General features: G+C 59.4%; 1 protein-coding gene across 1 annotated transcript; it reads left to right on the top strand.

Annotated features, from left to right (window-relative positions):
• The first annotated feature begins 6,817 nt into the window (after positions 1-6,817).
• On the top strand, positions 6,818-15,688 carry Zbtb7a (zinc finger and BTB domain containing 7A). The gene is made up of 2 exons (XM_032907367.1): positions 6,818-8,686; positions 11,423-15,688. The coding sequence occupies exons 1-2, from the start codon at positions 7,443-7,445 to the stop codon at positions 11,886-11,888; spliced, it is 1,710 nt and encodes a 569-aa protein (XP_032763258.1). The 5' UTR covers positions 6,818-7,442; the 3' UTR covers positions 11,889-15,688.
• Positions 15,689-16,569: the final 881 nt, after the last annotated feature.

The following is a 16,569-nucleotide window of genomic DNA, read 5'->3' as shown; positions in this document are numbered from 1 at the left end:
GGCTTTGCGTACTGTACGGCTACTGTAGGGGCAGTGACGCCGCCGCCCGCCCGAGCGAGGTCCGCGCCGCGGGCTGCCCCGATCGCGCGTCCTCCGGGCCCGGGTCCCCGCGAGGTAAGCTGCCTGGGCTGAAGGGGAGCCCTCTCCGGGAGAGGTGGGTTTTGTTTTCCTTTTTTCTTTCTTTCTTTTTAAATTTCCTTGCAGGGTGGGGACGCGGCCGGGGGCGCAGTGCGCACCCCGCGCGCCCGTACTGAGCGGAACGGATTGGATGGGGGATCTGGGGCGCCTCCGCAGCTCCGGGGTTCTGGATACCAAGGTTGCCCGGCCATAGCCGGAGACGAGTCGGGCGGGGGGGGGGCCTCCGCCCGGGTCCCTCCGGGGCGAAGGGCACAAACCCGCTCCTGATCCCTCCTCCCTGCTCCGGCAGCACGGCCTCCGGGCTCCCGGCGCGCGGCCTGCGGGGGAGGGGAGTCGGGCCGCACCGAAGGCGGAGGTGGGGGCAGAGGGGCGCGTCGCGTGCTAAGTTTGCAATAGGGCCCGGGGCGCGCCTCTCCTTTCTGAGTGGTAGTGGGCAAGCGGGGGGCGGGAGAGGCCTATCTGAGATTGCTCGCAGACGTTGGAGTTGGCCAGGATGGAGCTCCTTGGAGGAGGGGGGGGGGGCGGACAAAACAGGGAGGGGGCTTTGCAAAAAAAAAAAAAAAAAAAAAAAGGCCCGAGAGAGGCGGAGGGAAGGGGTGAGGGGTGGAGTGTGGAGTGTCTGGGAGGCGGACGCGTCTTCGCGGTTCTCCTGGGCGCTGTAGTTCTTTTGCTTATCTTCAGTACTTGATGTTTTGGACGGTGGTCAGGGAACGTGAACTACAAATCCCAGAGTGCCCCGCGATAGCGGCGGGTCAGGGAGGGGCGTTGCGGAGGAGGGGCGGTGAGCGGCAGACCAGAGAGCCAATGGATACGAGAAACAGTCCGGCGCGGCTCTGCATGGGGATGGTGTCTGCGTCTGGGCGGAACCTGCGTTCAGGGGCGGGGTTTGCAGGAGAGGCGGGGCTTCCGTGGCTCCCTCGCCGGGGGCCGGTGGCGGTCCCGGCTTCCGGCTGCCGCCCCTCCCCTCCTGTTGTGTAACCGTTCCTAGGCCCCCCCCGTTCGATATTTTAATTTTTCCCCCTTTTCCTTTAGTTCCGGACGCTCCGGGACGAGGAGAAAGGTTCCTCCACAAGACTGGACGTTCCCTCCCCGGGGGAGGGTGTGGTGTCAGGGGGCTTCGGGGCTTCAGGCGAGGCCGGGGATGCGCGGCCTGGCGCGGGCCCGGCCGGGCGCGGGGGAGGTGACGGGCGGACCCAGATCCGGGGTAATTTGCATCGCCCTCCCCCCAGCCCGGGTGGGGATTGGCCGGGCGGCGGCGGAGGGTGGCGCGGGGCCGGGCTCAGCGTCGCCCGCCGGGGCTCGGAGCCACCAGCCCGCCGCAGCCATCGTCCCGGTCGCTGGCGCCCGCGCGCCGCCCGCGAAGGAGGGGAGCCGCGGCCTCCGGGCCGCCGTCCTTTCCTTTCCTTCTTCCCTTCCTAATGGTGGCCATCGCCACCACGTGCGCCCCCGCTGCCGTCCCCACCTGGGCCTGGCACCCAAGGGTGCTCACTTTGGTGGCGGAAGTGAGAGACAGATGGCTTCCCTAGTTTCCTCCTCTCCTTTCCCTCCCCTCCCAAGCAGACCTACTTAGCTCAGCACCCGTGAATGACTAAGCCCAGTACCCACGGGTGACAGGCTTGGCGGAAGCCCTGTGTCTCCCCCCTCCTTGCCACAGCTGCTTCCCCCAGCGAGGGTGTCTCTGGCCTCTTATGTCAGCAGGCTAACCCCCCCCCTCCACCATCTTCCCCAGGCCTGGGCCCAGGGCGTCATCCTGAGTGGCCGCTCCCACGCTGAGGGGGGACCCACCCTAGACACCAAGCTGATTACTTGTAATTGGCAAGGCTGTGGTGGGAGAGATCCCCAGGCCCTTATTCGCCCCTTCCGTTCAGGCTAGGCTCGGGATTGCAGAAGGGTTCACTCAGTTGGGGGACATCTGTTCATCCCAGGGTCACCTCTCCACCCCACACCTTTCCCGGAGGGACTCCCAGTGGCTCCCCCAGCTGGGCCCTGGCACCTCTCCGGGGCCGGGCTCGGGGCTCTGTTTACCGGCAGGCATCGCTGTGGAGACGGCCTGGGGGAGGGAGGGAGGGGACAGAGCCTGGGGTGGAAGACAGGCAGGAAACAGGATCCAACGGGGACACTGAAATTTTAATTTGCCGGTCACTTTGGGGGTGGGGGGTATTTATTATTTAGTTGAGATTGGCTGTGGTAGAGGCCAGTCAGCACCTTGCCTGCGAAGAGGGAGCCACACACCTCCGGTCTGAGTGTTGGGGGGACCTAAGCCACAGGCCCTAAGTAGCCTAGTGTGGGGACGGCTGTTGGGCAGAGCACCTTGTCCTTGGTGGCTTTTGGGTGCATTCTGTTCTTTTCCTTGAGGCTGTGTGACCTATAGCTTGGTCCTTGGCTCGTAGAATGAAACTGAGGCTTGGAGTGTCGGGGTCCTATGTGAGCCGGGGTCTGCAAGGGTCACAAGGGAGGTGGGAGGCACAGGAAGCAAAGGTACACTCAAGGTCACATGCCCAGCGGCCCTGCCTCTGAGTGTAGGGGTCTTTACAAATCACCAAATGTCCTGGGGTGTCTGCCCACCTGTGTCTCATCCAAGAGATCTGGATGCCTGAGTAACACCTGTCACCATCATAGGCACTGCCCAGGATGACATTGAGCCCAGAGAGGGATATCAAGACTCCAAGGTCACACAGCTGGAAGCTAACACTCTGCCCTGGTCCTGGCATCTGCTGCCCTGTGTGCTGGGCACCTGGTGGAGGGTGTGAGTGACCCAGAACCACCACAGTGCCCCATCTGTACCCCAAATGGGGCAGAGCTGTGGTTTCCTCTGGTTTTTCCAGGAGGGATAGACGTCACCACTCAGGGCCCAGCGTGAGGAAGGGTCCACATGTGGCTTGGATGGGCCAAATGACTAACTGTTGTCTTAGATTCCTCCTCCCACACCCCCACCCCCACCCCAGTGAGGTTCATCTGTGTCCTCTTGGGTTCCCTGGGGCCAGCTCAGGGCACCCTAGGGGCTGCTAGGAGGTGGGAGTGGGTCTCTGCCAGCTGAGCCACCTTGGGCTTCCCCCACCTTCTGTGCCCCACCCAGGCTCCTCACTGGAGGCCATGACAGGCCTTGCAGTGAGGCAGAGAGCAAGCTGTGGTGGGGCCTGCCATCCACCCAGAAGTGTCACATTCCTTCTTTTCTGCCTTAATTTCCCCTACTGTTCTCCGGACTTCCCTTAGGCAACCCGAAACAGGTTTGGAGTGGCTGGTGGGTGGGAGTACCTATACCACCCTGAATTGTCCCAAGGACCTCAGTCCTGCCAGCCTCCTGGGGGTGCCCCATGGCCTGCACAGGGGCCAGGGGCCCTGTGCCCTGCCTGAGCTCCCTAGGGGCTGTGGGGGGGGGGGAGGGGAGAGGCACCCTGGGAAGAACAAGTTAGGCAAGACCAGCCAGGTTCAAATTCCAGCTGGCTGTGTGACCCGGGGCCAGTGGCTTCCCCTCTCTGATCCAGACCCCCCTGTGTTGAGAGGGGGCAGGGCTTCCAGAGGGCCTCCCAGGAATGTGTCCACAGGTGGGTGAGGGTGGGTCGGTTTCCTCCTGCTGCCCAGCCTTACGTCCGTAGTGTGGGATCTGGAGTGTAGCCGGAGGATCGGCTCCTCCATCTGTCCCCTCAGCAGGCTGGGGCTAGGCTAGCCAGTGGCCGTCCCCACCCACACCTTTCTGGTTTGACAGGAACAGGCCCTCCTGGGGGCCCACCTTGCGCCAGGATGTTTCTAAGGGAAGGTGGTGCGTTCTTCAGGCCCCTGGGGCACTGAGGGGTCTGGGGGTGGTGCAGGTGGCTTCAGGTGGCAGGCCCTTCCAGGTCCCTCAGACTTTTGTGGGCATCTTGGATAACAGGTGCAGCTGGACTCTTTGTGGCTGGAGGGGACCTGGGTCCTTTCAGTCTGCCTTGGTTGCTTCTTGTGGCAGGAATCTCATCCCCTCCACCTGGGGAGGGGGTCCGGTTTCCACTTGGAAGTGGCCTAGGCCTCCCTTCTGGCCTTTCTGGATGTGTGGCGCTCAGAGCGTGGGAACTGGGTGGGCCTGGGCCCCACCCTGTGGCTGTGCTCTCCACAGGCCTGCCTGTCCCCACCCCCACATGCACACACTTCCCACTGGGCCGGCTGCCTTCCTGCCTCTGGCCCTTTAAGGCCCAGGGCAGGAAGCCCCTCCCCATTAGGGCAATAACTGCACAGTTAATGGCAGGGCCTGTCTGAGCCCTGCCTGGCCCTCTACTGCTACCTAGTCAAGGAGGGCAGGCGGGCAGGGGGCCGTCTTATGTGCCCTCACTGACTTCCTGTCCCATTAGACCAGACCTAGGGACCAGGCCAGGCAGGCATTGGCGTCAGGTCAGGGCACTGTAACCCATGGGGACCAACCTTGCAGCACAGGCTGGGAGGGGTGGGGGCTGAGGGTCAGGGGCCTGGGGCTGTACCTGTGAGCTAGGCTTGCTGTGTGACCTTGGGGTGGCTCCCCACCCTCTCTGGGTCTTGTGAGGGGACTCTGAGAAGCCCAAAGACCCTCAAGAGGTTGGTGGGCACTGTGGCACGAGTGTGCCAGGTGGTCTTAAGTTACAGTTCAGTGCCTGCTCTCCAGAGTCCTCAGAGGAAGCTGAGGCTTTGACCACGGCCCCATACAGGATCTCACCCAGGAACCTGGGGAGCAGGGTGGGAGGTGGGTGGAGTGCTGGGGAGGGTGGAGTCTGACCCCTCATTAACTGGCCCCAGAAATGTACAGGAAGGTAGTGCGTGGCAGTTTTTGTCCCAGCCCCTTCCCAGAAGCCCCTCTTTCTTCCTGAGGGTGGGGCCTGTAGGCCAGGCCAAATCTTTACCTGTGTGACCTTGGGAAGACCCCAGGCCTAGCGCGCCCCCTCACCCCCCAATGCCATAATCCTGTCTCCAGGACTGGGTTCAGCCTCTGTAGCCTTCCTTGGTTGTCCCTGCAGTTGGCTAAGATTACAGGGCTATAGTGTGGGCCTGGTTGGGTCTGCTGTGGGACCTTGTCCCTTGTGTCTCTTGTCCCATTGGGTAGAGGGCAGATGCAAAGGAAGACACCTGATTAGTTAGTTCCTGAACACCATGGAGAGGGGAGGGCAGATCATCTTGAAAGTAGCTACAGCAAGTAATCCTAGGTTAGACCAGAGGTGGGACCAGCAGCTGTCCCCTGATACTGGGTGTGTCTGCCTGCCAGGTGGGTGGAGTAGGGTGTGGGCCCAGGTCTTTGGTTCCTCTGACCTTTGGCTGTGACCCTTCTATATGGCCAGGCCACAGGAGCATGTGCCCCGCCTCTCCAACCCAGAAGGGGCCTGCCAGGGCCTGCCCCTTGCCTGTCCGCCGACTCAGCACTGAACATCCCCAGAAATCCCACGGAGACAGGCACAGGCAGGAGCTGTTGTGCAGGGACCCCAACCGGTGCTGGGGAGGTCTCCCTGAGGAGGGACATGTCCCTGGAGCTGGGCAGAGACATAGCTCCTGCGTGGCTGATGGGACTGGTGTACCGCCCTGCATGGGTCCCTGCTCCCTTGTTTCACAGGAGCTATGGCGGTTCCTGGCCTTCCTCTCTTACTTGAGCTGAGTCTCAGGCTGTTCCTGGGGTGAGGCCCCTGAGAGGCCCAGGTGGTGCCAAGGTCTGGGGTGTGGCACGGCAGGTGGTGCCTGTTCCTGGAGAGATGGCAGGCGGGTCAGGTGCAGGGGCCCAGAGACCCAGGAGCTCTGAGGGGGACAGTGATGGTGGTCACTTTTGTCTGTCTGTGTGTGTATGTGTGTGTGTGTCTGTGTGTGTGTGTGTGTGTGAGAGAGAGAGAGAGAGAGAGAGAGAGAGATTTTCAGGCTCTGTGGCCTTGGGTCTTCCAGGCCAACATCTGCCCCAGCCACAACCTGGAGCCTGGGTGCCTTTGTACTTAAAATAGGGCTTCAGTAGCCCCAGGCCCTGGTGCTCAGTGCCTGGTGGGAAGCCAGGGTGGCCGTGCCCAAGGCGACAACCAGGCTGAGTCACTTGGGTTTTTTCAGGCTCAGGGGCCCTTGGAGGGCTACCTTTGAGCCATTCTCTGGGTCACCCTGGCTGGGGGATGCCTTTGGGGTCACATGCCCCCTCCTCCATGGCAGGCTGTGGCAGGAGGGGACAGGGTTGACTTGTCTTTCCACATGCTCCCCAAGGCCTGGGGCCAGACAGCAGATGGCAGGGGGTGGAAGCAACCAACGGGGGCTCCTCAAGGCCTCTCCGGACTGGCGTAGGTTATCCCTTCTGGGCCCCTGGGCCTGGTCTCTGCAGTCACATCTGTGAGAGTCCCCTTTGGTGGGTGGGGGCAGAGGCACAAAGGACTCTTGTCACAAACCACTCCTGTGGGGGAAAATCCACTATGGACTGTGCCTCCTGACAGCCTTCTGGGTGAGGGAGGGGACAGGAGGGGCCCAGAGGCCTCAGGAGGCTGAGGAAGGAGTAGATTCGGCCGTGTCCCTTCTGGGAACAACTCCAGGGGCCCCTGGCCCTATAGTGCAGGCGGGCTGTTCTGGATCTGGAGGAATGTGGGCCTTGTTGGGTGGCGAAGGGCAGCCTGGCTCCCTGGAGAGGGCGGAGGGGTGGGGACAGAGCCAGAGGGTTGCACAAGGCCGTGGGCAGATGAGTCACAGCTCTGGGGGGGCAACGAGGAGGGGTGGGGTGTGTGGGACAGCCCAGTGTCCCCTCTGCTGGGCTTCTCTAGTGATGGCTGCCCATTTTCCAGATGGGGAGTCCGAGGCTTGGAGCATGCTGAGCCCCATCCTAGGCAACATAGCAAGGTGTGCGGGAGGCCCTGGTCTACCCTGTGAGGGGAGCATGGCATGGGCCGTAACTTGGTTTCCTCCCTTATTCACCAGTTGGTCTGTCTGGTCTGGGGGGCAGGGCAGGAAGGGGGCACCCCTAGTGTACAGGTACTAGGCAGGCCTCAGTCCTGGAGTTGGGGTACACCCTGTCCTGCCCAACCCATCCTCCAGGGGAGCAAGACCTGTTGTCGTGCCAGTTTAGTCCTGACCTCCTTTGGGGCCGTAGTAGGTGGGCTTTTACCCCTGGCCCTGCTTCCCTTTTGGACTCCTGGCGCCATAAGACCCTGAAACTGAGGGCCACCTCAGGACCCCAAGTCTGGTCTGCAGGCACAAAGAGGCCCTAGCTATCCGACCTCTTCTGTCACATCGGGTTTTGGTATGCTCTGCTCTGACGGTGTTCCCCTGGGGAGACTGAGGTTGAGAAAGCCAGGCTCCAGCCAGAGATAGTCCCCTTTGCTGACTGCCACCCCTTTCTGCAGGTGTCGCGAAAGATGGCTGGCGGCGTGGATGGCCCCATCGGGATCCCGTTCCCGGACCACAGCAGCGACATCCTGAGCGGCCTGAATGAGCAGCGGACTCAGGGGCTGCTGTGTGATGTGGTGATCCTGGTGGAGGGACGTGAGTTCCCCACGCATCGCTCGGTGCTGGCCGCCTGCAGTCAGTACTTCAAGAAGCTGTTCACGTCGGGCGCTGTCGTGGACCAGCAGAACGTGTACGAGATTGACTTTGTGAGCGCCGAGGCGCTGACGGCGCTCATGGACTTTGCCTACACAGCCACGCTCACGGTCAGCACGGCCAATGTGGGCGACATCCTGAGTGCGGCCCGGCTGCTGGAGATCCCGGCCGTGAGCCGCGTGTGCACCGACCTGCTGGAGCGCCAGATTCTTGCGGCCGATGATGTTGGGGATGCGGGCCAGCCCGACGGGGCGGGTCCCACGGACCAGCGCAACCTGCTGCGTGCCAAGGAGTACCTGGAGTTCTTCCGCAGCAACCCCATGAATAGCCTGCCCCCCACTGCCTTCCAGTGGCCTGGCTTCAGTGCCCCCGATGACGACCTGGATGCCACCAAGGAGGCAGTGGCTGCCGCTGTGGCTGCTGTGGCTGCAGGTGACTGCAATGGCTTAGACTTCTACGGCCCAGGGCCTCCAGCTGATCGGCCCTCAACGGGCGATGGGGAGGAGGGTGACAGCACCCCAGGGCTGTGGCCTGAGCGGGATGAAGATGCCCCGCCTGGGGGGCTCTTCCCACCGCCTACTGCCCCGCCAGCCACTACGCAGAACGGCCACTATGGCCGTGCAGGGGCCAGTACTGGTGAGGAAGAAGCAGTGGCGCTCTCTGAGGCCGCCCCTGAGCCGGGCGACTCCCCGGGCTTCCTGTCAGGTGCTGCAGAAGGCGAGGATGGGGATGCCGCTGATGTGGACGGGCTAGCGGCCAGCACACTGCTACAGCAGATGATGTCGTCCGTGGGCCGGGCGGGGGACAGTGATGAGGAGTCCCGCCCGGACGACAAGGGTGTCATGGACTACTACCTGAAGTACTTCAGCGGAGCCCATGAGGGTGATGTGTACCCGGCCTGGTCACAGAAGGGCGAGAAGAAAATCCGGGCCAAGGCCTTCCAGAAGTGCCCCATATGCGAGAAGGTGATCCAGGGCGCAGGCAAGCTGCCCCGGCACATCCGCACGCACACCGGCGAGAAGCCCTATGAGTGCAACATCTGCAAGGTCCGCTTCACCAGGTGAGCCACCCGGCCCAGTCAGGTCAGGCGGGAGAGCGACTGAGGCTCTCTGCCTCTCTTGGTGTCTTTGTCCCCTCCTTTCTTGGGTCTGTGCCTCCTAGAGTTAGTTCCCTTCTCTTTCCCCACCAGTGATGCTCGCTTGGTCGCTGGTGTCGCTCCACCACCATGGTGTTTGTTTCACCGTGGAGACCAGGTGGGCCTGCCTGGAACGTGCTGAGGTCCTCCTGGGCCCCTGCACTGGGCTCCGCAGCAGCGTTGGCTGGGCACCTGAGGTTCAGGAGTGCAGTGGCAGAAGATGGGCCAGAGGCCCACAAGGCCACCATCCAGCCAGGCCTCCCTGGAACGATTCAGACGGACAGGGGAGGGGCTTTGTAAGCAGAACAGTGGTGCAGAGTCCCTGGGGTCAGTTAACTTGGAGGTCCTTTGGGCCCAACCAGTAGTGGGTGTTGGGGGAAGTCCTGGGAAGAAGCCCTGGGGAGCCCAAGTCCATTCAGGATCGAGTCTGAGGAGTCCAGAGTTGGTTCCTTGGCTGTGTGAACCCAGGACAACCTAGCCGTGTGTGTGTGTGTGTGTGTGTGTGTGTGTGTGTGTGTGTGTGTGTGTGTGTGTGTAGGGGTGACTGGCTGGCTGGGGCGCAGTTAGGCCCAGTGACTCAGCGCTACCCCCTGCCCTGGGGTTCCCCAGCCACGCCTACCAGGCCTGAAGAAAGAAGCCATTGTCTCAACTTCCTGGCCCCACCCGACCCCCATCCCAGCACCCTGGCCCCCTCCCCAGAGGGCAGCAGGAGAGGGTGCGGCAGGGCTCCAGTGCCCAGGAGTGCCAGGTAGGGACAAAGAGCACGTACCATGGAAGGCAGTTGCTTTAGTAGGTGAGACTAGGGCTGGGAAGACTCCTCCCCCAGGGGACATCCTGGGTTACCAAGAGCCCTCCCTTCTCAGACAGACATTGGGCTCTGGAGAGACCAACAAGGTGGAGGTCCTGGGTCACCCTGCAGCCACTCCACAGAATTTCTTTTTACCCTGTGTGTACCTGGCTACCCCCAAGCTTGGGGCTGGTCCTTCTTCCCTGCAGAGAAACAAACTCAGAACCTAGTGCCTGCTGAGGCCCTTCTGTGGCTTACCTGCTTACCCCTTCTCTAGGGCCTTCCCCACCCCCTGCCTCACCCCCACCTTAACCGCCCCCTCTAGGCCTGGAGCCCAGGGGCCCCTGTGACTCACGGCGAGCATTGAGTAAGCCAGGCTTGTAGCAGCCGGGGCTATAATTACTCAGGCCGGGGCTTGGGGTGATGAAACTGGGGCTGCCTCCCACCTCTACCCTGCCTCTGTGTGGCCCCTGGGCTGCTGTGCAACCCCAGGCCAGTCAGTTCCCCCCTCTGAGCCTTCTGGGGAAATCTCTGTACAAAGCTAGGAAAACTAACCACTGGGGTACTGGGTGGGGCCTGTGCAGGGGAACAGCTGCTGCCCCCCAATACTGGGTGTAGATAGTGGGGGGGAAGTGAGCAGGCTGCAGGGGGCGGCGAGGTTTCACTGCATTGAAGTCCTCCTGGTATAACAGCTGGAGACTCGGGTCTGGTGCTACCCTCAGGGCAGTAGGGAGCAGTGGAGGTCGAGGGGCTGCAGCTCAGTTGGCCCTATACACAGAGCCGGAGCGGAGCGGGAACGGGAGCCTGGTCTCAGGGGATTGGCTAAGGCAGAGGGGTGTCCAGAGTGTCAACAGGGGATGAATAGCAGTTAATCAGCCCATACGTCAAAGGAAGCCATCAGGGTTGCTGGAGGAGTTTGGATTCCAGGCCAGCCAGGGCTACATGGGGAGCCCAAGACTTAGCACAGGGCAGACCCAGACTAGGGAGTGTCACCCCGTCAGGTGCAGCCCTGGGTTAATCAGAAGGAGCAAGAGCTGTTTGTGGTAGGGCCCGCCTTTCAGAGGCCTGATATTTCCATCCCCTCTGCGGGACAGGCGGCAGGATGGAGGGAGGGCAGCCAGGGGCCATGAACTCATCCTGCCCAGCACTTGGGAGGCTGAGGCAGGAGGATGACAAGTGCAAGGGTATGACTCGGAGAGACACTTCCTTCCCCTTAACAACCCTTAAGAGGCCACTACCGAGGCAATGTTTACAGACTACTCACAGCAAAGGTACCCAGGGAGACCTTGGGGTGTCAGAGGCTGTGGTACAGGTTCATGTGAGGGTCTAGGAGGCCTTGGTGAGGCCTTGGTGAGGGCTGGCAGGTGACAGTCCTTTCATGATGTAGTCCTTGGGATGTAGGACATTTTGTTTGAGACTTAGTCTCTGTGGGTAGACCAGGCTATCCCAGAACTGCATGTAGCCCAGGCTGGGCTCCTGTTCACAGAGATCCATCAGTTTCTGCCTCCAGAGTGCTGGGATTGTGGGCATGTGCTATCAAGGCATAGAACTCTAGGGTCTGAGAGCAGAACTCCCTAGTACCTGTCACAGTCCTGCCCTGCCCTCCAGCAGGCACCCAGTAAATCAGAAATGTTGGCGCCAAGGCAAGCACAGCAGCCCCTGCCTGGCTGTTGAAATGAAAAGGCTACTTAGAGAGGTTGAGTATTTTTCTGCGTTGCACAGCAGTGCCAAGTGCCAGCTTTGGCCCATACTATTTGTCTGGTTTGCTGGGTCCCCTGTGCCCCCGGGTTCTGAGGCCTGGGAACAAGGGAGACAAGTACTTGGGTGGGGTATGGGGGTCTCCCAGGTGCCTGCTGACCGTGCCCCGCCCTCAGACAGGACAAGCTGAAGGTGCACATGCGGAAGCACACGGGTGAGAAGCCGTACCTGTGCCAGCAGTGTGGTGCGGCCTTCGCGCACAACTACGACCTGAAGAACCACATGCGGGTGCACACAGGGCTGCGACCATACCAGTGTGACAGCTGCTGCAAGACCTTCGTGCGCTCCGACCACCTGCACAGACACCTCAAGAAGGACGGCTGCAATGGGGTCCCCTCGCGCCGTGGCCGCAAGCCCCGCGTGCGGGGTGTGCCACCCGATGTCCCCTCCGGGGCTGGCGCACCCCCCGGGCTCCCGGATGCTCCACGCAATGGCCAGGAGAAGCACTTTAAGGACGAGGAGGAGGACGAGGAGGAGGCCAGCCCTGACGGCTTGGGCCGCCTGAATGTAGCGGGCAGTGGAGGAGACGATGGTGCGGGTGGCCCCACGGTGGCCGCCACTGAGGGTAACTTCGCAACCTGACTCGTATTAAAACAAACCAAAAACAAAACAAAAAACTAAGAACAGAGAGAAACCACCACCCACCCCCAGCACCACAAGTAAGCAGTTCTCTGTCCAGACGTCCTCCATCCATCCGCGCGGACATGTGTGCGTGTATATACCATGGCCGCGGGCGCCTGCCTTTCTCAGATCCTTAGGATGTGGCCCCATCTGCTCCTGTGCCCCTCGCCCCGTCCACCCAGAGGTCCCACCCAGGGGCCCAGCCTGCTCCTGCTAAGGTGAGGGCGATAGGGTCGCCAGGACAGGCGCCCAGCTCCTTGCTGGTTGGTTTTAGGGGGTCTTAGACAGACCTTAAATGTTCTGTCCACTATGAGTGGACGTTAAAATGGTCCCCGGCTCCCCACCCTCCTTCCTCAGGGCACTTACTAAAAGAGGGGGGGTGTCCCCTCGGGCTCCCTCCCCGCCTGTGGCCTCACATCTCTGCACATCCACCATGGCCACCACTGACATACAAATCTATTTATTCCCAAGCCTGGATGGCCAGAGCGGGGATTTGGGGGGCTGCTGGGGTCCCTGCCACCCTCTTTCATGGCACTTAGACCTGACGGGGTCCTTGGGGCCACTGCTCAGGGCGACCCCCCACAACCTTCCCATCTCTGCTTGGCCATGCCCCACCCTGTGTTCAGAGATTGAAAATTCGTCGTTACCCCGCGCCCCACTTTTTAAGGCACTTTTTAGATCTATTTCCCCTTTTCTCCTTAAAGACAGTTTATATAGAGATATATATAGAGAGAGATATATAAAATATTCTTTTCCTCAGAGGAGCCGGCAGCAGTTGTGGGTGGACGTAGCCAAGATCAGAGGTAACCCCAGGGACTCAGGCAGAGACAGGCGAGGGAGCGAGAGAAAGGCCACAGCTTAATGTCACAAAACAGCAATAAAACCCCAAGATTTTAGAAACACGAAAACAGAACATTAAAAAAAAAAAAAAAAAAAAAAAAAAGGCAAAAGCGGTGACGGCCACGTGGGGATCTTGGCACTTTGTAACTGAACGGGTACTTTTCATTCTTAACTTAAGAAATGTTTACAAGTTGCACCCAGCTTCTATGAAAAATTGGAGAGAGGGAGAGCAGTGGGAAGTAACTAAGTCAATTTATTTTTGTATAAAATAAAAGAACCCCAACCCATTGCTCCGGTAGAATCCGCTTGCGTTCCCAAGACTCAGGGCGGGGCGTCCAGGGCGCCACGGGAAGGGACCCGGGTCCGCTTGGCCTGCCTCCGGGGCTCCCTGAGTCTGCCAGGGGCCCCTGTTTCCCAGGTTATTTTAATTTTCTCTCTGTCTCTGTAGGAGACCACAGGCCTGGGAGCCGCAGGCCACCTGTCCTGTCCTTCCCAGCTCAGGGATGTCCCCGAGAGAGGGCTGGTCCTCGGCTAGCCAGACCCCGTGCCCCCGTGTGGTTCCCCCTCCCCGTGTGGTGGTCCCCCTCCTAGGCACCCCCTCTTTTTATTCAAAGGCACTGACTGTAACCCAGGGGCTAGCACCTGAGCCCCCCACACCCTAAACTCTGGCTTCCCCAAAAGGCTCGGTGTTGACTGAGCCACAGGCCACGGACAGGGGTCGGGGTTGGGGGACATGGGTGCCAGCACACCCCCATGTCAAAACCCGTGGCCAAGGTAGAACCAAACTTGGGACCTTGTCCATGTACACTCTGCCGAGCCCTTTCCAGTGCATGCCGGCGGGGTAGAGGGTGTTCCTGTGTCCCCATCTGACAAATGTTTCTTTGGTTTTAAAGGGAAGCTCTTTCAGAAGGCCTCTTTCCAGTTTCTAGCAGAGGGGTTTTCCTTTCTAACCCCGTCTACTGCGCGACCCCCCCCCCCCCCGATGTCTCAGGATCCCCCCTTGGGGCCAGCAGAATGGGCCCAGGGGCGGGGTGGTGCTGGCCTCCCCTTGCATCCTACTTTCGCGCTGAGCTGTCCTGGGAACTGCTGTGGAGGCCAAGTTGGTCCCCAGTCCCCCATTCTCAGACAGGTCAGCCCCTCCATCCTCTCGCAATAAAACCAACTTTAATCACATGTCATCCTGGCCAGTGGCCACTAGACTTGGGGTGGATGGAGCCCTTGGGGACTATGGTAGGGCGTCCCGTAGCCCGCCAGCGACACCGCACATCCCTTAGGGATTGCACTAAACCCTTGCCCCTCACTCTGCACCCAGCTTCTGCCCACCCACACCCACCTTGCCTTAACCGCCAGCCCGTCCCTAGGGGGCCGCAGCCACAGCATGGGCCCAGCGCCGGGACATCCCCCAGCCCCCTAAAGGCCCTCCCCAACCCCCCCCCATATACTGCAATCACATACTGTATATAGAATGTGGATCGATTTTTACAAATTTTTATTCTTTAAATTAAGGCCGTGATAAAAGTTGCCAAAGAGAATTGTGGAATTCACTAGAGGTTTGAGCAGAGGGTGCTGTAGAAAGGTTTTATTTGGTTGTTTGGGATTTGTGTGTGTGTGTGTGTGTGTGTGTGTGTGTGTGTGTGTGTGTGTGTGTGTGTGTGTGTGTATGTCCCCTTATTTTTTTTTTTTTTAAACTGCCTGGTACCAATAACAAAAAGAAAAAAAAAGAAGAGAAATTTGTTACTTCCATTATGGTGAATTTGCGTGTGTGTGAGTGTGTGAGACAGAAGGGCCCAGGCTGTGGGGTTCTGGGGACCCCAGTGCTGGGGAGGTGACCAGCTTGCAGCTGGCACCAGCCTGTGACCTGAACAAGGCCACCCCTGCTGAGTAGTTGCTGCTCTTTGCCTTCCTGTCCCTACAGGCCTTTGGAGATTAAGAAAAAAAAAAAAAAAAAAAAAAAAAAAAAAAAAAAATATATATATATAAAAAATAAAAATAAAAAGCAAAACCCTATATATCTACAGAAACCAATGAATGTAAATGTCAGAGCAGGCCCTGCCATGGCCCCGCCATGCTGGGCTCCAGTGGTAGAACCAAAGTGGGTGCCCTGGGGTGCTCATTTAGGAGGACCCCTGAGTGGCCACCACCCTGTCACCCTTTTGAGCACAGCTGACCCGAGGGTGCTCTGGTGGGTCCCCTTGGGTAGCCAGGGAATGCTGCCGCTGTGGCAGGCACAATGGCAGCCTGGAAGTCCAGGCGGAAGCTGGGCTGGTCGTTCAGGGGAAGGCAGTGTGAGTAGCAGGGTGTGTAGGAGGGACACAGGCTGAAAGGAAAAATAGAAAAAAACAAAAAAACCACAAAAACCAACAAAAAAAGAAAAAGCAAAATCCTATTTTTTGAGAAAGAAAGATATTTATATTTGCAGTTTTATTTTAAAAAGTTATTTAAGCTGAGGAAACAGCCTTCCCGGAGGTGGGGGTGGCTGGCACCGGACGGGTCAGGGGTCTTGGGGGGCTCCTCACCCCAGAAATGATTATCTCAGTTCAGAACTAGCTCGCACTAAATATATACTGATTTACCTTTGTGGGGGGGCAGGGAGGCCAAGAGACAGAGGGCCAGGGGAATCCCACCCCAAGCCCAGAACGAGGTGCCTTGGAATTCGGGGCCCCAGGCCTGGTGCATGGGGGTCCAGAGCACAGAACAGACATTCCACTGACCGGATGTAAGAATCTTTATAAAAAGTGTGGGAGGCAGAACGAAAACAAATCAACTGATTAAAGAAAAATGCACTTTTTGGGGGTGGGGGGACAAGCTTTAAAAGTAATTAAAAAACAACAAAAGATTATGAAAAATCCGAAAAAATAGAATTCATTTTTCTTGTACATAAAAGAGAAAAACCCAACCACTAAATGCAGCCTGTTACGATATCTCTTTGCCTGGTCTCTGTGTTGTCTTGTGGTTTTTTTGGGGGGAGGGGGTGTGGGAGACACCCAATCTGCCTGGTCTCACATTCCCTATGGGTGGGGCCTGGCAGAGGGACCCAGCGAGTCCCAGGGTGGGTGGTGGGTTTCCCAGGCTTTCCTGGGAAAGGTCAGTGATCAGTGGGCCAGCTGGGCTGGTGACTTCAAAGTCCTGGCTCAGACACCCCAACTTTACAGTGTTGTAGGCCCTGGGTGGGCTGTATCTGGATTCTAGAAGGCCCCATGCTGCTGTCCCCAGCTGAGCTCCACTGACCTTATCAGGCCTAGGGGGCCCGGAAACCTCAGCTGGCTGTGGACAACTTCCTGTCTCCAGGAGGAAGCTGGCCTGGGGCCCTGTCACTGGGGACGGGATGCGGTGGGCTTGGGGTCCACTCTCTGCCTCTAGGCTTTCTTATGGTGTCTTCCCACTTGTTCTGCTGTGGCCCAGGCAGAGTTCTGTCCAGAGCATGGATGAGTCGCTCTTGGATCACCGTGGAGACCTGTATGTTGGGAATCCACTAGGCCTGCCTGCTGGAGCCTAAAATGTCTATTAACAGGTGACTGTCACAGCTCCGAGTGGGAGAGGCCTCCTTGATGGCTTACCTGCTGACCATTCCCAGATCAACGATGTCATACAGTGCTGGGTCTGAGCAGGGAGTGCGATGCATACCTGTGCCATGCCGAGGTTTCCAGTATCAAGCCCCGTCCACTCATCTCTTACTTGAGCATACCACCGGCCCCATTCCTCGTGAGTGGCCGCGGTACCAGCACATGGGTTTCTCACTGAGCACAAAGTCTTCCTGGTCCCTCCACTCTGTACGTCTGAGCCTCGATCCTGATCAGGGTTG

Source organism: Rattus rattus, chromosome 1 (genome assembly GCF_011064425.1).
Source record: "Rattus rattus isolate New Zealand chromosome 1, Rrattus_CSIRO_v1, whole genome shotgun sequence".
Taxonomy (NCBI): Eukaryota; Metazoa; Chordata; class Mammalia; order Rodentia; family Muridae; genus Rattus; species Rattus rattus.
This window is presented reverse-complemented; position numbering and strand designations above follow the sequence as displayed.

Bases quoted from the DNA above. Each gene is read 5' to 3' on its own strand.
- Zbtb7a (XM_032907367.1), top strand. From the start codon at position 7,443: ATGGCTGGCGGCGTGGATGGCCCCATCGGGATCCCGTTCCCGGACCAC. The intron at 8,687-11,422 runs GTGAGCCACCCG...CCCCGCCCTCAG, and splicing joins TGCAAGGTCCGCTTCACCAG to ACAGGACAAGCTGAAGGTGC.